The 27,326-nt window shown below is 31.6% G+C and overlaps 1 protein-coding gene across 1 annotated transcript; it reads right to left on the bottom strand.

Annotated features, from left to right (window-relative positions):
* Positions 1–1,604: 1,604 nt before the first annotated feature.
* Positions 1,605–25,887, bottom strand: LOC127712354 (uncharacterized). The gene is made up of 9 exons (XM_052218728.1): positions 25,744–25,887; positions 20,808–20,928; positions 18,588–18,877; positions 16,804–16,957; positions 13,796–14,041; positions 11,141–11,218; positions 5,183–5,225; positions 3,474–3,543; positions 1,605–2,753 (listed from the first exon to the last, which is right to left on the bottom strand). Exons 2-8 carry the CDS (start codon positions 20,908–20,910, stop codon positions 3,528–3,530), a joined length of 930 nt encoding a protein of 309 aa, XP_052074688.1. The 5' UTR covers positions 20,911–20,928; positions 25,744–25,887; the 3' UTR covers positions 1,605–2,753; positions 3,474–3,527.
* Positions 25,888–27,326: the final 1,439 nt, after the last annotated feature.

The raw sequence follows: 27,326 nt of genomic DNA, 5'->3' as shown, positions 1-27,326 counted from the left end.
ATCAACATGGTCAAAATTGTCAGTTGGCACCTTATAGGTTGCACATCTGTAAATATAGACAATGCATTTTCCCATAGGAACTCCCTTTACGGCTAAAACTGTGCCAATTTTACTATGAAGTTTCGTAAAAAATTATATCCTAGAATGGGAAGTTGAAATGCACTACTATTTTATTTAAAGGTCAAAAAATAGGCCTTGCGGAATATTTTCAACATTTATATGCCCCGAGTTTCTAAGAGTTTAAACTTACACTAAAATTCTGTACTACCCCTCCCTTTATTTTGGGTCTTCTTCAGAATTCAATTTTCGCCGCTACCATGTGTATTTATACTGGTAACATTCCCAAGTTATGTCTCTATGAGATGAAACATAGAGATCATATTTGGGAACCAGTACGTAAACATAAGGCGTGGTTTGTGCAACAGCTGTATTTACAAAGTGCAACGTATAGGATTTTAGTTGCATTTTATCAATTTCATGCAAGCAAAAAAGATAAGCGCCTTGTACGAATTAGATTTTCATGTATCCAAGTATAAAATAGCAAAGTGATCATATTGGGGATTTAACTAATATGAATTACTAATTGTTGGTTGCTTCACGTTCAGTGTTAACATATATGTAACTTCATGTATATTAAACGCTGATATGTCTGTCCCAATTTTTTAACCTTTATCGACCAATGTGTGTATTTTTGAAGAGTGAAAACACTTTTAAAATAGTCACTCGATTTATTTTAAACAGTAAACATAGTGCACATACGTCGACAAAAAAGATCTTTTAGCCTGACGTTTGCATATCTGATTTGCATATTTAGTTTGTCGATGCGTGCGCTCTATGTTTCCTAGGTTTTGAATTGGTTGAAATCCGGACGATTTTGTCAAATTTCGGTGAAATCTCTTTTTGAGATGTAAAAATCAGCGCTATAAAATACAACTTGGCAAAAATAGTTCTACCAAACTGTCTCACATGTCTTTCCATCAACCTAAACATTTTTTCTTTTGAAATATTGAACTTAAAAATCGGGGTCAAATATGGCCTTTACCGAACTTTCGCCTTTACAATTTGTTTTACTACAATCTCGGACGAGAAACACATTTATGTAACCCAAAAAAATGAAACTAACAGATAATAAACAAACAAATAAGAAGCATATGCAGAATAATTGAATTTAAATATCAATAAAATAACCTATTGCCTGAGTTATTGTTTGTTTATAAACAACTTTTTTATTTTTGGACGATTTCGAACTTGTTATTTTGTATTGACACATATCTGGTTGAAACTGTATAAATACCTCAGATCACTATTCATTCTTAATTTTTTACTTCTACGTTTTTTTTATCAAAAACTCAACGTTTGTTTAAACCAAAGTGAACTTCAAAATGTTATTTCAAGTTTGTTTAATTCGCAGGAAAAAAACGAAGATTCAAGAGTATGGTTGTCCCTACGAAATATATATGCAAACTTTATACGAATCCACTTAGTGATTATTTAAGTATGCAAATTCATTTTCGGCAGATAGCATAAAAACCTGTCCAGCTAAGATATGACTTTGAAAATGCCCATATTCAATGATCGTGTATGACTCTATATTGGTAAACAAATACATTTATTTTGTTTATTTAAAAAATATCTACAAACATAGTTATCATAAAAACACAATTATCAAGAAAAAAATTAAATTTGCTAATTTAACTGATCAGTCGTTACTTTTTAACTAAGCGCACATAATGCATACACAATAATACGTAAAGTGAATATTATATTGGAACATGTTTTAATTACGAATCTAAAATACATTGTAAGATCCTGTAGATCGAATTTATAGCAATCATGAAGAAAAATTTCCTACACAAACATGATAAAGTTCAAACAACATAAATTACCTGAAATATACAAAGACACACGAGACGCACAACGCAGAGCCACTTTCTAGTTTTCAATTGCTTAAAAAACTAACTGCATATAACATATTCTCTACACAAAGTAGACCAGTCTTTGACGACTTAGCATTATTTTGACTTTCACTCGTAAATACCTTTTGAATGTCTTAAACCCATACTATTGACCATGTAATAACAAATACAATTCATTGCTTTTATTTCTTTTTTTTCCTTGATCGCTCTTATATCGGTAATATTTAATAGTAGTTTAATAACTAACTGAACATGGGTACAATTTCAAGATGGGTTATTTTTATTTTTGCAATGATCTGTAAAGGAAACTTCGAGGTAAATACCGGTGAAAACGAAAAATATTTTATGAAAATAAAGTCTATTTTGCTATTTTGCAAATGACAAATTGATTAAAAAAATGATGAGACTACTTTCTCATTAAATGATATCTTTAATTAAAAACTGGAATTTAGCAAGTTATTGTCATCAGAAAATATAATTCTTCAAAATCATGTCTTGAGAACAAAATTTCATCAAATACATGTTTTCTTTTACTTCTCTCATCTAACCTATCTGTCGCAAATACGTGAATGTAAATATAAAGGGGTGGACACATGCATATAAGTTTTTTTTAGTTGTGTCATACCAGTAGTACATGCTTACTATAAGTGCAAAATAACATTTGATCAAACAGTTATCTTAAAATAATTCAAAATCAGTTTATTGTAAAATGCCTCATGTACATACTAAAGAGATATGTTTTAATACACAAATGTTAAATTGGTTAAAGTTTGTACATTTCTTTTCCAATACCATGAATATTGAGTGATTGTCACTTACTATTTTCATTGTTTTTAGCTGAAATGCATAATTTGTATGTTTTACCAGTTTTAAAATGGAATAAATACAAATAGAAACATGCATAATTATCTAAATATTCATACAGGATGCTTATCGTATTCGAAAAAAAAAAGATATTTTATCAATTAACTCAGGTAGAAGTTTACACAATTGTTTTTTTGATCTTCAATACAATTGTTCCAAAAAAAGCAATTATTGATTAACGAGGAACGAATGTCTTGATTCTGACAAGGGTAAACAGAAAATATATCCTTGTTATTCATGAAACAAAAATTTCATCATAGTTTAAAGCAGTCAAAATTCTATAAAACCAGGTTCAATCCACCATTTTCTACATAAGGAAATGTCTGTACCAAGTCAGGAATATGACAGTTGTTTTCCATTCGTTTGATGTGTTTGAGCTTTTGATTTTGCCATTTGATAAGGGACTTTCCGTTTTGAATATTCCTTGGAGTTCGGTAGTTTTGTTATTATACTTTTTGCTAGAAGTTGACACTATTTCACGAAGTACAGTTTTTCAAATTTGATTTGCATCAATTTCTGTTTTTCTGTTCATTTCTACTATATGAAAATTTGAAGCCTATTTAATACGTACGACACGTGATTCTAAAAAACAACCAATTAAATCTGATTCACCCGAAGGAAAATGCTCCCTGCTAATCACTGCTTATTTCTTGCTATCTTTTTAATGAAGTTTTGACTTCTCTAATGTTTTACCTGTATGAAGTAAAAATTGGGATCTACGACTGTCTTCTCCTCTTCTTTAACTCATCAGTGTGTTGACAATCTATCATAAATATGAAATCTTTTAAGGCAATGCATTTAATAGCGAGGGCTTTGTTCAGTTTATCGAAAGCCCAGTCCTTTGATCTATGTTTGAAATTGTTTGAATAGGAAAAACTTCAGTTGATCTAGTCGGCTACGTATACGGGTCGGTCAAAGATTAAGTTAAAAACATGTTAAACATTTCGTTATTCTTTTTATATCCTATTAAACAAGTTGTTTTTGAAAATGGTATTCAGTATTTTGCAAAATAGTCCAATAAAGGAACAACGGTAAATTTAAGAATCAAATTCTTCTAATCTCTGTATTGAAGTGAAGGGGTCTGGAAAATGCTTCAAATATTCGTTATGGTCTTTTTGAACATGTACATTTAATTTTCATTTAAACATGACATGAATACTGAAAAAACATACATTTCTTGAGTAAAGAATGCAAAATGCAACATAATTTCATTAAATTACAAACAAAATTTCCGTTGATGAGTATATTAAATCAAAATCAGTTCATGCCAATTTGTAATCATACAACCTTCTTTAATTTAATATTTAAAGTTCATATTTTTCATGTTAAAGGTGGTTAATCAGTCCGTATACATATTACATATTTGATTACAATGAATGCACAACAAGTTTCAATACCACATCGGTACATTTCTATCGTTTGTCGTCTGTACGGATATGTTCAATTCGTTGAATAACTAATTAAAAATGCAAATCTCTGTTGCCGTTTAATATCTAGACAAGACGAATAATAATTAATAACATATGTTTTAAAACACAAACAGAACAATAACAGATTTTCATTACTCAACTTTCAACGATATCGGTATTGCTGAATAATTTAAGGTAGAAGACGATAAAAACATCGTTGCTCCTATAACTTTTTTAGTTGCATTTGTTGTTGGAAAAGAAACTTTCTGAAATAAATCAGGTCTTTCAAGCTGTATTTATAGATGTGAATACAAATAAATTGTGTCCTATAATTATGTCTTTGCTATAGATTGTTCAGTAGTTTCAGAAAGAAAATTTTCAATTCTGTGTTACAGTATACCTAGGCAATGACTATTTAACTTTTTTGGATCAATGGCTTTTTTCTGGACAATTTCTTTTCAATTGATATAACAAATTAACGTATTTCAAATAGCAATCATAAACACGATTTTCTCAAAGAGTCAATTTTTTTTAAATTTTCAAAAGAAGTAATCTATTGTTTTCACCTCCATTCTTAAACTTGTTTAAAAAAAAAAATCTAGAATCAAACAGTTTATTTAAAAACATCATGCCCCAATTAAGATGATTGCTTGCTGCCTTATATCGATAAATTGAAAGGCGCCAGTGAATAGACAGACGGCTTAGATAATGGAGCTTTCATTATGAAAAAGAAAAACACAAGTGATATTAAATTACATGGACTCATCTTTAATTCCAGGATTTCACACTTTTCGTCTAGAAAAGACTCACCAGTGACGCTCGAATAAAAAAAGTAAAAAAGGCAACATAAAATACGAAGTTGAGCATTGTGGACCCAATATTCCGAAAGGTTTGGCCAAATACAGCTAAGGTAATCTCATATCTAACTTTATATCCATATCTATATATCTATATATATTTTATATTGAGTAAACAATATATTCAAAAATATACCTTTTAAATGTCACTTTGTCTTCTGCTTTTCTTCCCTTATTTCCTAAAAAAAATATAACTTAAAACTGCAATAATTGATAATGATTTATGTTATCATTATCTTGATATTAACTGTACCTTCTGATTTCACTAAACAGAAGAACTATAGAAATGGATATATACGACTGTCACCAATCTATGATACCTACCTATATTTTTGGTAAACGCTTCACTTGATCTTCGATCAAATTATTGGATGTCAAATCAAACACAAAGTTAAGCAGAATTGATACCAAATATGAAAAGTCGATAATGTTGTTTCAGCAGTGTCTTCAGGCTTATTGAATAGATCAGATAAATTTGTTACCTATTGATTTATTGTTATCTATATTTAAGAAAGAGAGTAGTATGCTTTACTTAATTTGTGCAAACTTATGAGACAAATCCTGAACTACTGCTGATATCACCGGACTTGAGCATGAATAACACCTATGTATTCGGTCAATGTATGATCGTTCCTTACGTAAGGCTTGAAATGTTCCTTTTGGTCATACGGAAAACGAGGGTTCTCCAAAAAACTCATCACGCCGTGGCGGAGGTGGCTTGACAATACCGTGTAATAACCCCTACTGACGTCATATATCCAAATAGGGTAATGAAGCAAGTATGAGTCACACCGGATGGTAAAGGGTTTAAGTAGACAAAAAACCCATCTCGACTGATTATATATGACGAAAACCGTGAAGAACTTTTCGAGGTTTCGATCAAAAACATTTCAACTTTGATTTATATGCTAGAACTTATATATTCCTCTTCAAACATTTGACAGAAATGATGAATAAAAAATATAGATTCCACTACTACATCAAGTGTGTTACGATATTTCTACACTCGAGACAGATAAATTTTAAAATTTAAAACACGAGGCTTGCCGATCATTTAAAATATTTAGAATTTAACTGTTTAGAGTGGAGAACTATCATAATAAACTAGACATAGTGGTGGAATCTGTTTCTCTAATGATTTTCTGACGATATCTAAACATGGTCATCAGACATGGTTGCATTTTCATGACGTCACAATAGGAAATTCAGATGAAATCAAGAAAATTTGACGTCATAATTGATATTTCAACCAAATTATTTGCCGAGAACAAAATTTTCCTCTAGAGAGGAGAAATATTGTTCTCACACCGATCGAGACGTGTGAAAATAGCATGAAAATTAGAGAATACATTATCATTAACAAGATATTGCTTTTCACATATAAAGAATTAAGGTCAGGTCAAGGTCACGGAAACATTATCCCATGTGCTAGATAGATAGTTTCTCGTGTTGAAAAAGTGTTATGTAGTAGCCAAATAAAGATCCATTGCTATATTTTTTTTGGATATATGCTAAAAGATGAAATGTCCAACCGTATGTGAAATGTTTCTAGTTATCATACTAGAATGTAAGTATTCTATTTGTAGATAGTTTTCTTGTATTGATTTAAAATACTGCCTCATGTGTAAACATTATTGCATCTTTATTCGTAGTCAAAATCATGTGCTAATACTTTCAGGACTTTGCAGTCTTTTCCAAATTTTGATTGGTGAGTGTAAAATGAAAAAAGAAAGTATAACCATTTCTCAGTATTCTTTATCAACAATTTAATCAGAAAATAATTGTTTATGAAATTTTCTGAATAAGTTATGTAAACAGAAAACAGATGCCAATTTGGGAAGTTAACAACAGGGATAAAACGACAACAATGAGTTTTCTGTCGTTTCTATCCGAACTTTTGCTTAAGAAAAGTCAGTCAAAATATCTGCAATCCTGAAGCCCTGAAATCTCATTTTACCTAATTCGAAGCTTGGTGTATGATCGAGCGAGTATTCGTCTGTGTTGGTAATATTGCATCATCTATTTCTTTGTATTTCACGCAGCTACTGCGGAATGGGCATCGATGCCTTGCCGATTTTCAAGACATCAGTGCGAAATATCAACGAGTAGAACGTTTTGAGTTTTAGGTCTATAAGCAGAATTCGAAGAGTCTCCTCGTCGCCTTCTCAAACTGTCGTACAAAGAGGTCCGCCCTGGACAGTAACATATGTTATCTGTTGTCTTGATTAGTTGACGATCTATAGAATTGTTAAACATCACAAGTTAATGTTACAGTTTCGTCTCTAGGTAGTTTTATAACAGAATTCAAAGTAATATAATCAAACCACTAGTGATAAATTCTTTGAAGACTACGTTCAGCAAACATAACGTTTATTATGGAATCGTTGTCCGTTGTCGACATCCGGTCGCCAAATATTATCATATTCCTCTTCCTTGGAATATAAAATTCGTCCCTTTTTTTTTATCGAAACGGATACGGTGGACAGATGTCACATGTGGAATAACTGTTTTTAAATATTTCCATATAGATGGAGCCCCCATTACATGTTCTTGTTGAAACTTATCTTCCATTAAAATGTTTTTCTGCAGGACTTCGTTCTAGATGTAATCTTGGTAAATGGATGATTAAAAAAAAAATATCGTTCCTGTTGCTCATGCTGAAGAGATTGATTTTTTGCTTCTGGTGCTAATGTAGCGTCGCTGCTGCTTAAGAAACGCGTGTTGCTGCTTAGACGATCATACGGACAAACATAAGTTGTACCAAGTAATCCTGTATTAGGATGCTAACACAAAAGTCGCCAAAACTGACCCTCAACCATTGTTCTGCTGTATTCATGGTAACTGCAGCCATTTTTAAAATTCAAAAGTCAAAAGCACACATGACAGGTCACATTACTGTCAAGTTTCATAGAGATTGGACCATATTTCAATTTTTAGCATTTGTTCTGTTTCCATGGTTACGGTGGCCATTTTCGAAATTCCAAAGTCAAATACCACGTCTTCATATGCCAGTCAACGTTCATATAAAGTTTTATTAAGTTTGAAGCATTTTGAAATTTTTCACATTTTTGCAGTTTCCATAGTGACTGCAGCCATTTTGGAAATTCCAAAATCAAGTTCCACATCTATGTATGCCAGTCAACATTTGAGTTGAGTGTCATCAAGTTTGAAGCATTTTGAAATTTTTCACATTTTTGCAGTGCGGTCATTTCAAAATTCCAAAGTCAAACTGCTGCTAGATATTGTGCTACTCATGATAATACACCATCATAAAACATTTTATGTCTCTAGCATTAATTCAACACTAATGTTCTAGAATTTTCCATGAAAATTGACCCCTCCCCCCCCCCCCCTCAATTTATGCCAAGGAGACCCCCAGCTGAAATGAAAAATGTTCCATTTTAAACGGACATGTGTCTCTAAGTATTCATAGAAATAATCTTGATTCAACTCCTCTACATAAAGCACGAATTTAAAGCATGTAAATATTTTTGACCCCACCCATCTTTGAACCCCCCAAATTATGCCAATTGGACACCCTGGTATCATGAACGGTGGGTTCTGCAACCCCTATAATAAGACCCATACCCATAACAAATATAAGTTTCCCTTCTCTACTGCTTCAAAGAAAATGGTAGGACAGTGTAAGGGGTCAGTAAGAGAAGAATCACATCTGCACATAGGGATGCACATTATGATGCAACTTTATCAATGTTTGTCAAGTCATCTCCGAGAACTAAGCTGGACAAAAAAAGTGGAATGTAAAATCGTAGAATAACAATATGTCCCCCCTTTTACACAGGGGTGACATAATAATAATAAGAAGAAGAAGAAAAGGGACAAAAACTACGTTTTGGCGACTTTACTATGGATCATCACTCTTTCAGAATGTTTATCTTGTATTTGAATCTGCAATATAGATAAAGACGACAACGACTATGACAAAATATTCCTTTATTTCTTGCAAAAGTGTAACAAGCAAAACTTCATCCTCTTTCAGGCATCATATTATGAAATAGTCATCCCTATAGACGTAATCGATTTGATTCTGTTCGAATTTGCACAATTACATACGATGCCTATGATATCGCCGTTTGAAACAGCTGCCCTTCAACGTATAAAGAAATCAAACAAAAGACATTTACATTTTCCATCCAGGATATAGCCTTTTGTAAGTTTTAATCTTAAATTGTCATTAATGAAAAACAATAAAGAAATTTCAATCAACATTATTTTCACACGTCGAAATCGAGTTCACGCTTGAAACGAACGAGTAAAAATCGTACATGGTTCAAATTCATACTATGATTTCCAAAAGTTACTTTTATAGTTTAATCAGATTGGGCAACTGTCACACGTACATGTATTTTTGTGATTTATTTCCTAGAATGTTTGTACAATGCGTCTGGTAGTCCGCATGCTATTCTTAAAAAATAGATACGCCAGTTCCAATATACCGCACGATGATGTATTTTGATGCTATTTGGTTAATTAAAGTCCTCAACATGACTCGTCGTTTAACCATGTTATATACAATGTCTCATCTCTAACTAGTTGTCTCAATTGGAGAACCAGACTCGATGCCTCGTACCGTCAAGACACAATATTCCACAGAGACGCGTCATGAGCTTAAACATTAGTTTTAAGGGGAACAGCACAAATTAGAGTTTCATGCAAGTTCGTGTTGCTCAATCTCAGGATTTCGGTATATACTTTAACTATATATTGGCGTTTCTTTTTGTCGTATCTAATTCTTGGCCATGGTGTTGTCTGTTTTGTTGGACATGGTTTTATATTTTTCCCTTTGAATCCACTTTATGTCCTGTATATTTTTAACCTATACTATTTAGTCCATTTTTGATTATATACATATGACGTGGCTCGATACTAACACAACCGGCCATTGTGTTATTGTAGTATGGTCAATTTTGAATTATTGTCTTTCATTTTTGATTATGTACTTTGTCTATATGCCATTTTGTGTTTCTTTGTTGATACAGTTATTTGTTTTTATAGTGATTAAGATTACATTACAAAGTTGACTGCTGTACCCCAATGTTTGAAGTTTTTACCTATTATGTCTGTTTGTTTTGCTCACACTTTGTTGTCAATGTAATGGAATTCAATGCGACTGTTATACAATTGGAAGGTTTTAGCTATAAAACCAGGTTTAATCCACTATTTTCTACATAAGAAAATGTCTCTATCAAGTCAGGAATATAACAGTTGTTTTCCATTCGTTAGATGTGTTTGAGCTTTTAATTTTGCCATTTTATAAAGGATTTTCCGTTTTGAATTTCCCTTGAAGTTTGGTATTTTTGTTATTTTACTTTTTACATACCTACATCATTCACGGAATATTTAAGAAAATCAGAAATATATCCTTTTTTGTATTTACATGAATCAAAAGACTCAATATTCTTCATATTTAATTTTCAATCCCCACAACAATTCCTATGCTAAATGATCTGTGGCAGGTTCGACTATATGTTCTTTAGAACGTCTTTTTAAGATTCTTACTACCATTCTTCTTTTAGTAAGACATGTCTTTTAAACATATTTTGTTCTGATTAATAGCTGATGTTTTTTCATGAAACATATTTGGTGGTTATCATTGAAAGATGTACAAATTCAATCGAATTAATAGACCGTAGAGGAAAGTATGTTTCAATTATAAAGACAGATATTTTCCTATTTATCATCAATAAGTTGATGTAATGAAATTTGTATCAAAGTTACTACATAATAATTCCTTATATCGGAGCTATAATCCTATAATCCTTTTTGCTTTTAAGGCGATCGTTTATTGCAGAAAAGCTAGCCATACATGAGTATTTGCATTTAACATAGGGTTTTCTTGTGGGTTAGTGTGACTCAGTATTCAGTTTTAAAGATGCTGTTGCTAGTTTGTTTTTCGTGATTTGATGGTTAAGAAAACGAAATTTCTGAAGTCTTTCATGCTTTTAATTCCAGCAAGGACTTGATGCTTTATATTTTACTCCAAATTCCATAATATGATAATTTATTTGTATTTTTTGTTACCACTCTTATAACTGATTCTTATTTTTTTTATTTTTATTAATATTTATCTTACTGCATGTTATGGCTCCTATAATTGCTCCTCCAAGAGTTGCCATTGAACCAAACAGAGAAGGTAGCAGAATATTCAGATCTGAAAAAAGAAAAATTGAAAATATGTGCAGTGTATATCGAAAAATAATCAATAAACAATAATCGAATTACAAAAATAAACGAAAAAAAAAAAATGAAAAAAAAAAAATTGACACATGTTACATAGAAATGTACTATTTGATGATCGTTCCCGTTTTTACGATATCATAGGTTCTGCGTAAAACCCCGTGATGTAATGAAACATCAATCATGATTGTTAGTTGATATCATTTAAGGAACCAATTATACTGCACCAGATCCGCATTTCCACAATTTTATTTGAAAAGCAAAACCTAATTCAAACTTCTCAATTTTGAAGACTTCATACAAGCAAAAAAAAATAAAATAGTAAAGTCAATTCCGGAAAGGGAAATATAGGTATTGATGTGGAAAATACATTACTTTAGAATGATTTCTAAAACAATATCATAGCCAATTTCATTAAGATAATATCCGTATTTTTATGCCACTACCAGAGTAATGGCTTCTGGCCCGGTGACACCACCAGGGACTTAGAATTTAATAAGTTTATTTTTAATTGTTGGTGGTGAAAAACGTAGACCGAAGTGCATTTTATATGAAGGGCTTTTACACTCGATCATCGCATTTACAACTCTTTAGATTTCCATCAAAGAAGTATTCACTTTTTATAGTTATATTTTTATACTATAATTTGAATTAAGACAGAAAAATTCAGTTTTTTGTTTGTTTTCCTTCACATTGTTAAACATTTTCATGGACAGCACGTGCAGTCATAAATGTTGCATATTTGGGGTAAATAAATCGTAATTATAGAATGCCTCGTAATTATTGTTGAAATGTGAACTATCAATGACGTTCTACACATGTACAAGTCCTAATTATTCTAGAATGTAGCAGAGTGATTTTTAGAACTATTTGTATTTGTATAAAATCATCTAAATCTGGTATTTAATTACTATATTAAATCTGAGGTGAAATAATTTACATTCAAAATTGATTCCTTATATAGAAATATAGACTTTCTTTTATATGAATATTATAAGTATTCATGGGGGTTAAACTTTAATCATTTGTCTGATTGGCTATTAGGATTTTGGCGGTCCAAGTATAGATTGGACCCTGCATATCCCGTATTATATTGATTAAAAAATTCAATGATAGAAATATAGGAAGCACCTTCTACGTCAACTCACAAAAATACCAGTTTAAACTGACACTTTCGTCATCGTGATCAAAACGTAGAAAACCAAGTTGTCATGTAAATTGATATTAAAAGGATGCTTGACCTGTTCCCGCTCAATTTTCATTGTTGTAGAAAAATTAATTTTGTTTTGCTACATGTTAACGAATAAAAAAGGAAAAAAGAATATTTCAATATTGGAATATCATTTCTTCATTTCGTCTATCATTAGTTTCTGTTATATTACCCTTTAATGTAACAACTTATTGAATAATGGCATTACTGTTTTTACTGTTCGACCAGTATTATGTAAGACAACGTTTGGTCTTTTTGAACATTCATACTTCAGATGTGTATCCTTTTCAATTTAAAGTTTGCTTTTGAGCTTTTTTAAAGATAAATAATCTTCGAATGGACAACGGTGGTGAACTAAGAAATTCGTGCTTGTATTAATTATTGCGATTGCTGAATAATGGACAAAAAAATGCGAATTAATACGATTTCAGAAAATGATACATACATGTATAATGATATGAACATTTTAAATGCAAAGTTTACTTTGCAAAACATTTCCCGTCGCAGTTTTAGCAATAATAAAAACATCGCAAAACATTTCTGAATTTAAAGCATATACATAAAATTGAGGGTTAACTACCATTGAAACACCTTACCATCAATTATTGGGGAAAATGATCGGTTAATGACATAATGCAGATACTATATGCCAACAATTATAAAACTATGAAATGAACAGTACGATTTCCTTACCAGACAGTCATATATACATTGGGACAGAACGAGAGTAGCGAAGAATCAGAAAATTTAGGCGACAGTTGTTTACCGGTGTTTAAATATAAATCGATTCAGAAGAGACAAATTAAGGTAATAAACAAAAACCATTTACTTCAAAAAGGAGCAAGACCGGGTGCGTTGACAGATTAAGCGTCTGCTGCTATACATGCATCACTCACCGTACGAATTCACACTCAGTATGAATTAGTGTTGCATCAGATATATTATGAAAAATAACGTAAACCCCTAGAAATAGTTCACAAGTTTCGCACCGTGTTTAAAAACAATTCAACTAAGATAAAAGTGTTTTCTTTTGCATACATTTGACATGAATTCAAAGACACTCAACTACTATCATGAGACAAGCAGAGTCAATTCTGTTTAATATTGAATAACAACCACCTTTATTTCTTTGCCAAATCATCATCTTCATGCTGTTTAATGTTTTGATAAACTACTTTTCAAATTAAAACTGTAGCGTTTGTAAAAGGAGTCAAGTAAATCAATATCTGGATTCATATGTGAATGAAAATTGCAGATTGTGTTGTGTACATGACAAGATTATGTTCAAACAGCACATGTTTTACCAGTGAATACAAACGACATAAGATTATACGCACTTACCAACTATAGCAGAACTGCTTTTTTCCCCGATATTTTGCTTGTCGGCATCATTATCTTTATCATTATTATTATTATTATTATTTCTGCCAATCGTAATGACTCTATCAAGGAATTCAATATACATATCGTGTGCTGTTGGTTTACATGTCCTACAGTTGGGATCATCACATCTGCATTGACTCATCTGTATACTCATTGTGTCCATAGCATGTAAACTTAAGGCCGGATACATTGACACCATTATTGCTAAAAAATGTAATGAAAACAAATGTTTTTGAGCTATTTCAGTCGCATCTAAAATGTAACGAAGAAAAATAAAAGGACCTCAATCATTCATTGAATGAATTCAATCCGAGACATGGATACACTAAACTGTCCAATATATTATGCTTTGCAATCTTCTAAACAAAGTTAAATGCATTAAGCAATGGTTAGTTAAGGTCTGTGTTTTTGGTTTTATCCAAGTGATTTTTTTTTAATTTCACCGTTATGATATAATTTTAGTATTAAATGCTCTTACTTTAAATATACAAATGAATAATTTCTATTGTTAAATTATTAGTTATGAATTATGCGAGGTCCTAGTCAAATTAAAAACATTTGAAAGAAATCTGAGATCTCATTCTTATGTCATAGAACAAAAAAGGATAACAAACATACCGAGCGTCAGGGTAAATCAAAAAAGGGGCAGTTTAGAAAACGGACAAAACAAAACGTTATCAACCAACGGAGAGAATGGAAAACAATTGTAATTTTTCTGACTTGGTACAGGACTTTTCCGACAAAAATGGTGGGTTAAACCTGGTTTTATATCTAGCGAAACCTCCTACTTGTATGACAGTTGTGTGTAGTTCCGTTATATTGACAAATTAAGGTTAGCGAAATTAGAAGTTAATGAGACGTTTTTAACAACGTATCAATACACATTGAAGAGAGAACGAATAACAAAGAAATAGAACCTTGCTTTTTTTACCTAATTAAATTAAATGGTGGTTTTTATCAGCTTTACCTCGTCATTAGTAGGATTTGTAATAAATGTTTAAAGAAACGAGTCCGTAACCAATCCAAATATCTCACTACAACCCCATGGAAATAAATAGCGAGTAGTACATATTTCACACAATATAGTTCCTACGCATAACTTTAACTTGTCAATTTGTAAATAAACACATCATAGATACTAGGATTAAAATTTTGTACGACAGACGGGCATTTCGTCAACAAAAGACTCATCAGTGACGCTCGAATAAAAAAAGTTAAGAAGACCAAATACGTATACAGTACGAAGTTGAAGAGCATTGAGGACCCAAAATTCCGAAGGTTTTGGCAAATACAGCTAAGGTAATCTATTCTTGGGTGAGAAAATCCTAAGTATTTCGAAAACTTCAAAGTTTAATAAACATTTAATTGATAACTATGACCATACCAATGAAAATTCATGTCAACACAGATGTGCTGACAACTGGGCTGGTGAAAAACAATATTTTAGAATATTCGGGTAACTTTGCTAATCTGTTGTTACACCACTGTCCCAGGTTAGGGGAGGGTTGAGCGCTCACAAACATGTTTAACCCCGCCACAATCTGTATGTGCCTGTCACAAGTCAGATGCTTGTATTTCAGTGGTTGTCGTTGGTTCATGTCTGTCATATTTGTTTTTCGTAAAATTTTTTGTTATAAATCAGGCTGTTTTTTTTTCAATTGAATTATTTCATATTTTTCATGTAGGGGCCTTTTATGGCCGACCATACGGTATGGGTTTTTTCTCATTGTTGAAGTCCGTACGGTTGCCTATTATTGCTTACATCTACTTTATTTAAACTTTGGCGAATAGATGTTTCATTGGCAATCATACCACATCTCCTTATGTTTATATTGCTATCAAATGGAAGCTTAAGGACCTGGGATCACTGCAGAACACTTGTTTAAAGTTTCTTTTGAATAATAAAAAAATACAGGAAATTATTGCTCAGATCAGAAGTACCTGTTTTTATAGTTGCATTTCTGTAAATATCAACAATGCAATTTCCCATAGGAACTCCTTTCACGGCTTAAACTGTTCCACTTGTACTATGAAGTTTTGAAAAAAAATTTATCCTAGAATGGAAAGTTCATATGCACTACTATTTTTTTCAAAGGTCAAAATATAGGGCTGTGCGGCATATTTTCAACGTTTATATGCCCCGAACTTCTAAGAGTTTAAACTTACATTAAATTTCTATACTACCCCAACCTTGACTTAAGGATATCCACAGACTTCAACTTGATCACTATGAATATGTATATTTACTGGTAACATTCCCAAGTTATGTCTCTCTGAGATGAAACATAGAGATCATATCCGGGAACCAGTACGTAAACAAAATTAATTGTCTATGAATATTCTATATCTCCCCAAAAGTGGCGTGGTTTGAAAAACATCTGCATTTACAAAGTGCAACCTATACTACCAAACTTCCGGAATCACTGGTCTCTAATAGGTGTCTTACCACTAATTCACTCACTCTTATGTAGAACGTATGTAAAAAAAGACTCGCGTTTCCTCTACAAACCACTCATCAGTGTTGTTCTAATCAATTAAGGCGACACTAGTTTACAAATGTTCAAATCTCGTAAATCGATTAGCAAGAAACAAATCAATGTAGCAATTAAAAACTGACGGAATCGTAATAAAAATGCCACATCTATAAAAAAAGAGTTAAAGAGCAATGAAAACCAAAGTTGCAAAGAGTTTTGCCTTATCTGGCTAAGGCCATCTATGCCAAGGGTAGAAATATCTAAGTGTATAAAATAATTAAAAATAGATATCTAACTTATATTTTTACATATCTATTAGCATGAAACCTGCAAAACGTTTGCAAAAAATGGAGAACAAGTACCTTCTAAAATCTATTGATATGATATCATCCATACTCTTGTTTAAAATTGTTTGTAGTATATATGTGTCTTTACGTTGTTACCATTTAGGGATGCTTTTTATGTTTCCTGTGCAGTACATTTTGTACTTACCGCGCGTATGTACAGTAGTTTTCGGTAACACAGAGAAGTGCTTGTTTCGACTGTAAAATAATATCTCTAACATCGATACTTTCTCCCCACAGAATTCATAGTTCATTGTAAAATCTTGTTTATTATCACATCTTAAGGTTTTTTCTGTAATCAGCTGAAAAAAAATATGTAACTAAGGGTTCAATGTATAAAAGTTATCGATTTTTGCACTACGAAAACATAGTTTCATCAATTCTATAAACATGATAAACATCAAATACAAAAGTTGGATAAAAAATCGATAAATTCGAGCTATAATAAATATGAAAATTCACAGAAAATATTATTTACTCTCAGGCAAGCATTAAGGGCATACGATAGATACATGAGGGATTTTCTTTATTTTCGAGATATTAAAGTTTGAAATTTTCATGTGTCATGTACATGTTAAAACACAAGCACTCATATTTCAATATTTTTCTTAAAACACAAATTTAAAACGGAAAGAGATATTTTTATCCAGTTTTTGGAAAACAGTATATGGACCTCTAGTTTGACCGTAAAATGAAAACTGAAAACTGAAAGCAACGAAAATTGTGTACAATCATACAATTACAGGTAATAGAAAGCCTTACTTTCCTGAAACTACAAATGTATACAGTAAAACATCTGACGTTGATTTATTTCTTGCAATTTCGATTTGCAGTTTTATTCTTTAAGACCGATGTTTTTTCCTGTGAGATGAATATCAAGAGTTGCCTAAAGTACACCATGAATGTGACTTTTTCAAAACTAAAGGTTATTTTGGAGTACATTTCAATAGTCTCCCATTTAGAAGAGTTTTTGAGGTAGTCCAAATTTTTTGTGAGCTTTATTTTCACCAGATAAAATTTAGGCAATCGGAAATCAAGTAAATTCCACCCAATTACGGAACTAAAAACTGTTTATGCCATTGCATTGACAGAAATAAGATAAAATAAAAGAGATTATGAGGCTACGTTGCACTTTAATCAAGATGTTATGAACCAAATTATGTATTCTTTATTCAAAGGTAGAAACTTGTCTTTTAATTATTTTTTTTTAAACCAAGAATTTTAATAGCAGGATATATAAAAATCAATGTGAAGACTAATTTCAAATAAAGCCAACAGTAGTATACCGCTGTTCAATAGTCATAAATCAATTAAGCGAAAACAAATCCAGGTCACGAACCAAAACCGAGGGAAGCACATCAACTATAAGAGGAAAACAACGGAACAAACACTTCAGAATTTTGTGTTACCGGCGATGGACAAATTCCGGATAACCCAGCTTTCTAATCACTAGTTGCTTTATCAATGTCTTTGAGTGTTGTCATACAATTGTGACAAGAACTAATTTCAAATGGAAAATATAATGTTTTAATTCAATGAAAATGTATTAAATATGAATATAAAATATAATATAAAAGTTAAGCTTTGCCTTTAACAACGGAAAAAACACTTTCATAGCTTGGGACAGGAAATTATATTGCAAAATAACCAGCAGCACTTTCTAATCTCAATATCTTGATTACGATACAATGAAATCTTACCCTTGTGGTGTCATAAAATGTGTACATAGATTTCAACTATCAGTATGTGTTGTTTATTCTTTAAATTTCGATGTGTTATATTTATTTTTACAGTGTGTTTGTTTGATGTTTTCTTTAATCTAAGACTCTGTTTTTAAATCTAAGGTTGTAACTTATTTATAAATTGCTTCAACATAGTTGGATGAGAACGGTTTACCATAGAAACATTATCATAGAACTATCATATACTTACCATGCTTTGATTTATATACAGAGATACTGACTGATTTTGATAACGGATATCCAACGACCATCCTCTTATAATAATTGTATCGTTTTTGTCACATGGTAATGCAATATCTGACATTTTAAAGCACATGCCGGAAAATCTGTAAGTGCTGTTAACTCTATTCACACCGGCGAGATATATGGAGCACGGAGGGTTGATATGATATCCATCGGAAGAGATATGGAATGTTTGTCCATCTTCTGTAAGGGCAAATACGCCACACATGCTGGTATTCATTGATCTTCCAACAGAAACTGCAAAAACAAATGATAATAATGCTACTCATTTTCGTGATATGTAATTGTAGTGACTGTTATACAGGTTGGAGGCATGTTGCTCTGTTTGAAATTCCCAGTATTAAATTAGTACGACGACGGTCAATTGCAATTTTTGCATTGAAAGTCGTTTTAATAGATTGCCAAAATCTAGTGAGTGTACACGATCCTAGCACAAAAAGATATATATAAAAGAAACATATTTCTTGATTATACCATTTGTGCCCAATATTTGTTAGTCCAAAATGTTATTCAAAATGCGTTTTTAGTAAACATTTTTGTAAATATTGCTTTTTATTGCTGTGGTATTATGCTATTGATATGTCGTATACCATTTTATTTACTAATGGCTTAAAAAACATTATAAATTGTCCAGTTAATACACATTCCAAGTGTCTGAAAACTGGCCGTTGATACAGGTTTAATACAGAAAAACCGATTAATGCAGAATTTTTACTGGTCTTAATTCTGGATTTTAAATTCCTGTTTTAGATTAAAAAAAGTGTCAGAAAATATATGTGTGTATTACGCGAAATATTAGATTTTAACAAGTTTGATGTTAGAGTTATTGTTATTTTCATATATTACACTATTTTGTCATGAAAGATTATTTTCCTGAGGGCGCAGTCGGAAGTGAGAGAAAATTGTAGGGTTGACAATCTTGGATATGCAATGCTTCGAATGGGCCACATTTGTTTAATTATACCAAAGGGCATTTCAAACCATTGGAAATGCATGTTCAAGAACAGTTGTATATGTCCTGCTATAGTAACTTATTGTCAAAACGCTTACGTCAAAAAATTATTTTTGTGACTTGAAATGTCTCATATGTACAACAAATGAAGACTCTTTCTGTTAAATATTGGTGGCCCTAAAAATGCCGTTTGTGAAAGCTATCATCGGCACCAGATGTATATCAAATACTTGTTTCGTCGTCATTCTAGTCCACGGACTTTTTACCTAGCCGTTGTAATTTTGTCTACAAACTTCAGTGACGTCATTTTTATGGGAGACAACTCGTATAGAAATCGAAAACTTAAAGGTTTTTTCATCGGTAGTAGAAAGGTATTAGTAATTCATCGCACATTACTAATTCTAAGGGTTATACGACATTCCTTGCATTTAAATGATAATCAACCCAAATCATTCATTTTTTTGGTGGTTATCTTAAGTCATTGGTTAATAAAGGTGTCATAAAATGGGTGTTTTCATGTTAATCCTGCATTATGTCCTCGTTAAGTCGTATTGGGTCTCGATTACTTGATGTAATTGAACATAATACAGTATTAATATGAAAACACCCATAACAATATAGTATTGTTCCCGTCTGTTATAGTATGTCAATGCAGTTAATGATTTGTTAATGACTTTTAAGTCAAAAACGAGACATCTAACCAACCATTATTCTACGATGCTATATCATTAATTATAACGGAATTTTACCAGGAGGGGGGTTACTTCTAGGGCAGGAAAGGAACTGCTTACTCTTACGGTGAAACAGAGTTTAACCACAGTTTTGTTTTAAGGAATCACGTTGCTCAATATTTTGGTTTCTGAGCAGTTTTTGTTTTGTCCGTAGTCTGATTTGATATTTGGCTTTCAGCTAGCGTGTGTTTTGTCCTTCTTTGACTGTCTCTTGGTATCTTGTCGCTCATTTTAGTTGCAAAACGTTATCAAGTCACCATAGAAGTTGAAGGATAAGGACTCGATGCATAACGTAATATCCCGATACAGTTGGCAATATGCATACCCTCATAATTTTAAATCGGAGCCTTTTTATTGAAAAAAAAACCCATATAGATGAGCATTTTAAATCGAGTTCGGCATATATGACCCTAACGTGTTTGTATAAAATGTCATACTTATAAAAATTACTTACCATGTTAAATAAATTTTCTTCTTGACTTACTATTTTTATGCGTTGTATATCTAAATTCATTGGTGCCACCAACCATGCCAATCAATAAACCAGTTAAGTAAAAACTTGTGACAACTATTATGAAGTGTTCCATTCTGATATATCAGCTGTTCTTCAAAGACAAAAAGAATTACAATTACTGCATTTGTAATTTAGTAATATTCTTGTCACTCATTTTACCGGACATCCAATTTTCATACACAAACAAAATAGGAATTGATACAGATAATTAATTAGGAAGAGGAAAATAACAAAATCGGTACAAATTTCACAAAAGTCAAACTTAAAAAATAATTCAACCGACACAAAGAGCCAGGAAGTTACCGAACAAAGTACTTTAAAAATTGTTACGGTTCCCGACCACAAAACGATACATGAACGACAACCTCGACCCACTGCAATGAACTATATGCTTACCAGGTACATCATTATATATGTTTATTGTTCAACGGATTATTTTGACTTCCGTCATATTCTGGTTTACTTGATACCCAAAGGGAAATTAAAAATCATAACAAACCATAATTAGACATTCACAAAAGGTTAATTGCCAAATATGTTTTTTTCAACTTCTGATAATGTGATTAAGATATAGATTAGTGCATACAATTTTTAGAATTTAATTGTCCAAATCCCCATTGAAATAAATTTGTAATTATACATGAACGATTATAAGTCAAGCAGTATGAGTAATGATAAACTATTAAGTAATACAATAGCCAATGTTGATATCATATTCATGAAATACATACATATGTTGGGTAAGAATATTAAATAGCGTCACAGTAAAAACATCTTGTTAACTTGTTATCAAAATCAAAAGATTATTGTCACCATACTTCTATTGAATATTAATCAAACGAAAACTTCAATACTAAACCTTCATTTTGATTGTTCATTTATTCAAGTTGATACTGTCGGGGTATCATAAGCTATAGTCAGTGCTTTTGTACTGACATCATGCATAACATATTACTTGGAATTTATAGCGTTTTGTGGGCTTGTTAATATTTTCATCGACTATCGTTTTCTGCCATGGTGTTGTCAGCTGTTCAGCGACTTATGAAATATCCTGCCTCCATTAAAACTTTTTAGATTTTCCATTGATAAATTGAGAAGTTATTAAGAAACTAGGTTTCCAACTCTCTGGTGGAAAAGTTGACCTTATATTAATTTGGCTAATATCTCCCAGTTCCTTTTGGTCATATAGTTCTTTACGTGTTAATGTTCTTATACATCGTTGGCTTTAAACTTTTTGTGTTTGAGCGTAAATCCAATACAGCGTTTCTGAAGCGTAAAATATATAAAGTTTTATTTTCATTTTTCACTGCATATTTATAATTATTTTTTTGTTGACAACCAATCATAATATTTGATATTTAGGTCATAAATGTTCCTAAATGCTCAAATATGTTTTCTCTCTCCCAACTGGTTCACTCAAGTGTACATATTGACGCTTATATTTTTACAATATGTCACCAGGATTATCTCCACGGGATTAGTCTAAAGGCCGAATAGGCCGACTATTTACAATCGTAACTCATATGTTGTCAATAAAAAAAAAACGTGCTGACATATATTACAGAGAACATTTTGTGTGACTGCGAATATATTTTTGTCCTTTCCTAAAAAAATATATTTGTTTTTACTTTGGACATCGTTTTTAAAGGCTTTAGAGTTTTTCATATATTCTATGTAACCTTACAACAAATTGAATGCCCGATTCAGATTTAAAGTTGCAGTTGATGACTTAGCCTTCACAAGTGTTTTGTTGTGAAAATGAAAGGAGGACCAACAGTATGCTCAAAGGATTGATCCTTTACTAAATAACAAAAGAGCCAAAGGAAATCTGACATGAAAAAACAAATCAATGCAAAGAAATTGAGGAATTTTGCATCACTAGAGCAAAGACGCGAGAACTGAAACACGTATCTATATTTTGTTATCCAATGAGTAATTGAAAAACAAAATATGTGGATAGATGGCAGCTGTGTTAAAGTCTCAGAGAACATCAAATATGACGCCAGGATGTCACCGTAATAAGGGACAGAACAGGTAATCATCTCCCAATACCGATTTTACATGTCCGCTTGTTATACAACTAAACACATGGGTATATTTCACCTATCTGTCCTCTACGCTCGAATAAAAAAAATTAAAAAGGCCAAATAAAAATAAATTTACAAAATGAAGAACATAATCATTAAACAAATTTGATTTGATTTTTGTATATGATTACTTATATAAATCAAACGGACTACATATATTATACAATAAATTAGATTTAAAAGAAAAGATTTAACTGATATTGAAATCTCGTTAATTGATTAAGAATAGATTAAACATGGTTAAAAAAAAAATAAGGCAATCGGATCACCTCCAAAGTATCGAGACTGGAAATGTTGCTATGCATGCTTCACCCGTCATGCGAATCAACACTAGTTCAAAATGTCACATCCTGGAATAGGATACAATCGGTTAAATCTAAAGATCTAAGACCGTCAAACATGTTGTACCTGAGCTAGACATCGTTTAGGTCAACCATTTCTTGTGGGTGACTGTAATCATTATGTAATGTCGATTTCAGTCATTCTTTCTTATAATTATAAAAATAAGAAGAAGATGTGGTATAATGCCAAAGAGACAACTTTCCACCAGAGACCAAAATGTAATGGAATATGCAGACAGCTCTCTCACAAGCAAAAAACTGTAACTGTAAAATGTTAGGACATAACTCAGTTTGAGCAGTTTTTGTTTAAGGTGCACACCCTCTGTTCACCAAAATCCGCATTGTGTGAACACACCCGAGCTCTGTAAACCTCATAAAAACAGAGGGTATGATACTGCTGAGAAATGGGAAGTTTACAATTGGAACATTGAAATCACCACATTTGTCATTGATTAATTCTAGTTTGAAGTACTCTGTCTGTGTCAATAATAAGGAAAATATCAAGATATAAGCAGATCTTCTGTTCTCGGTAGCATCCTTAATAATCAAGTCCAATAGGATATATGAGCTGTAAGTATTTATTGTTTGTGGGTTATTGACAGGACATCATCAATGTATATAAACGTGAAATTACAGAACGTTGGAAGATGCCTATTCATTTTGTCTTTGCGAAGGATCTGTATGAATTCTGTTCTTATGAATTTGACAACAAAACGGCGAGTAGTGGTGCACAATCAGTACTCATAGAAATGCCAACTGTCTGCAAGATTAATACGGCTTTCCTGATCACTCGTCAACTTTATTCTAAATATATATAGGATTAAGTATAGGGACCTTAATCTGTCCCGTCATCATGCTAATTAGTTCTGTCACATACGATTGGTTCTAAATATATTTAATATGGGACAAAAAGACCATAATATGTCCCTTAACTTTGTTATATGCCATTTTTTAAATATTTTCAAAATATGTTTTTATTTAAAAGAAAAATTTTAACCTTTTCACATACTTTTACCTGCAGCACTTAAACATACATGCATAACTTAAAACGCGTTTTTCGACTTTTTAAAAATCTTACCTGAATCATCTGATAAATTGATATGTGTGTTCGTGCTAAATAAAATCGTTAAACAATAGGTGCCTTTGTCCTCTGAGTGGTCATATTATGAGACTTATTCAAAAAAAGTTGTGAATGGTTTAGAATAAGATAAACAAATTATTCCTGTATATATCTATATATTTATAAATTTAATCATGGACTGTTGTTTGCTGATTTCCACCATTTTTTAGTTATCAAGAGGTTACTTTTTTCTTTTTTACTTTACCAGAAATACGGTGTAATATGAAGACATATTGTTTATTCATAAAGCGGTTAAATGACCGAAAACATTTGGCCTCCCTGACTTAGATCGGGGCCATATAGTCATACTGTCATTCCGTCATTCCGTCATTCCGTCATTCCGTCACTCCTTCAGTCTTTCATTCCGCAACGGACAGTTATACGGACTTTTTTTCTAAACACCTTCACATATTAGGCTAATTTGAAGTATGTGAATCTACAATGATAAGTTTCAGATCGAGTTTACGTTTGGTCCTGATCCGCTAATTTTTGCCGAAATTAGGGGCTGTGGACTTAGAAAATTTCCACTTCTAATAATAGCTCTAAGCTTTTTAGCGATTGGGGTCATTTGTGTCGTTCCGACACATCTAGCTTATATTAGTGTAAATATTTTGCGTTAAGTATTCTCAACATGAAGAAGTGTATTTTTTCCATACTAAACAATGGTGTTCATTAGCGTTTCGAAGAGTACCGAAGCTTTATTTACCGTTGTTTACAGGTGCATATGATTATGTAACTTATTTTTTGTAAGTCTTATTATCAATTTTGGGGTTTTGATTGCAATTTAAATATATTATGATTTTTCTTGCAACTTATAAACATATGTTTCTGTCAAACGGTCTACAGATTAGAATGTAAAGGTCAGACATCTATATATTAAAAGAAAATAATAAATTAAAATTTTTACAATGTATATGTTTTACTTGATTGTTTGTTATACCTGTGTGTAGCAATGCAAGTTTTAAACAGGTCGTTCCGCTCTGTATTTACTGAATATATCTTGATAATAGACAGGATGTAAAATAAAAAAACATTTTTTATACATAAAACACGTCCTCGGAGAACACGTCAGGTAGAATAAAAAATAATAAAATCCTACCATTTATGCTATTCGACGCATCACAAAGACATCTGTTGTTTATATCATTGAAATAGATCAGTACTTTTATACTTTTCTTTTATTCTTACATTGTTATCCAACTTTACATATAAGAAAATCAAGAACACCTCAGAAATATAAGACAGAATTGCTTATTGGAACAAGTTCAATTTAATACATTAAAACAATAAGGATACTTCTATATTGGTAATTGATATTGAAACACTAGAATGATTGTTTTAAATTAAGATTTACTTACATCCAGGTCGTTCACACAGTATACCTCTCTTAAATATTTACTAATACTCTGATCTCTCAAGGTTTTCTTTCAAGTAAAATTCTAAATATCTTGATTGTTACAAAGAATTTACATTTTTAGCATTCCACGAAAAATCGAGATTGTTGAAAGTCCTAGCAGGTAAACAGGGAAGAATAATCACGCAATAGAATAACACATGACTAAGTCTTTCCATATTAACATACACAACTATGTGTTATATATGATGAGTTTATTATATAACCGATCAGTCATATTTTGCTAAGCACCCTCTTTAATTGCAAGCACTTTTGCAATACAGTCAATGGATATGATATTTTTTAATGTATTTGTTTATTAAAACACATTTTACTGATATGACAAGATAAGTATCGACTTGTTAAGATATGACATCTTTGTACTATAATCAATTGAAATATGGGTCGCATTTAAAAGAAAGCAAAGTTGGTATATACAACATATTTTTAGAGAGAGTATCATAATATCCGCAGAGGTTATATTGGTATATGCCACAATGTTTTATTTTCCATAAGACTGTTTATTTGTGTAATTAACATTCTTTTTTGATATAAGGTTAAATAAGTTGTTTGGAGAACATGGTGTTTAACAGTCAATCGGCATTTCTATGGAAACTAATTTTGCTCTTCGGCTTGCCGAATATTTCTTTTCATACAGGATCTTCTAATGAAAAATTATAAAAAAGTTTGAATTTTCATTAGATTTCTCTTACCACTATATAAATGATGTCCTATCTCTGGATAATAAGATGATTGTGGTATGATTGCCAACAGTAATCAAATATCGTTGATGTGAGAAAATATACGGCCTTCAACAGTAAGCAAAACCCATACCATATGGTCAGCTATGAAAGGCCCCGACAAAATTAAATTAAAACGAGAAAACAGCCTGATTATAACAAAAACGAAAAACAAATATGACATATTTAAATCGACGAAAGGCACATAAGGATGTAGCAGGTTTTAAACATGTTTAGGACAGTGCTATACTATCACAATGTTAGACCACATTGTAAAAATTATTTTTTAAAATGATGCAGTTCCTTTGTGTACATCTCTAAGCTTAAAAAGCTGGTTATCACCACTTTAAATTGAAATGTATGAATGATTGATTTTGTTACCTCAAGGTGTCTTGTATATAAAAAACATGATAAACGAAAGCGATATTGGTGTACAATTACTAAAATGTATTGTCGACTATTATTAAGAGTGCCAACATTTCTCCTTTTTATTCAAAACACTTAGCCGTCACTTACAATTAGCAGTGTACTTTATGATAAATAGTAGACGCCAGTTTCATAAACCTACACGTTTTGTCATTTTTATACACCCGAACTAAGGAGTACAAGCGCTGTCATTGTCAATTATGATGTAGTCAGAGTGAGCGTAACTTCTATCTGCCGCTAGATGGCACTTCTTTGTGAACACATATACTGTTTCAATCTGCCAAGGGTGACCAGGAACGAGTCGGATTATAACCCGTGGCAAGCAAAGATGGCTTTAATTTAATTTTTATTCAAAGTACTGTACTGTCATTATTAATCAGTC

The sequence above is a fragment of the Mytilus californianus genome, unplaced genomic scaffold, assembly GCF_021869535.1.
Source record: "Mytilus californianus isolate M0D057914Y unplaced genomic scaffold, xbMytCali1.0.p SCAF_8, whole genome shotgun sequence".
Classification (NCBI taxonomy): Eukaryota; Metazoa; Mollusca; class Bivalvia; order Mytilida; family Mytilidae; genus Mytilus; species Mytilus californianus.
Note: the sequence above shows the minus strand (reverse complement) of the source record. Positions and strands in the feature narration are given on the sequence as shown.

Coding starts and splice junctions, on each gene's coding strand:
- LOC127712354 (XM_052218728.1), bottom strand. CDS start 20,910: ATGGAACACTTCATAATAGTTGTCACAAGTTTTTACTTAACTGGTTTA. Junction 16,958..18,587: donor TGTATATAAATCAAAGCATG/GTAAGTATATGA, acceptor ATTTTTTTTCAG/CTGATTACAGAAAAAACCTT. Junction 11,219..13,795: donor AAGCAGTTCTGCTATAGTTG/GTAAGTGCGTAT, acceptor TTCTTTTTTCAG/ATCTGAATATTCTGCTACCT.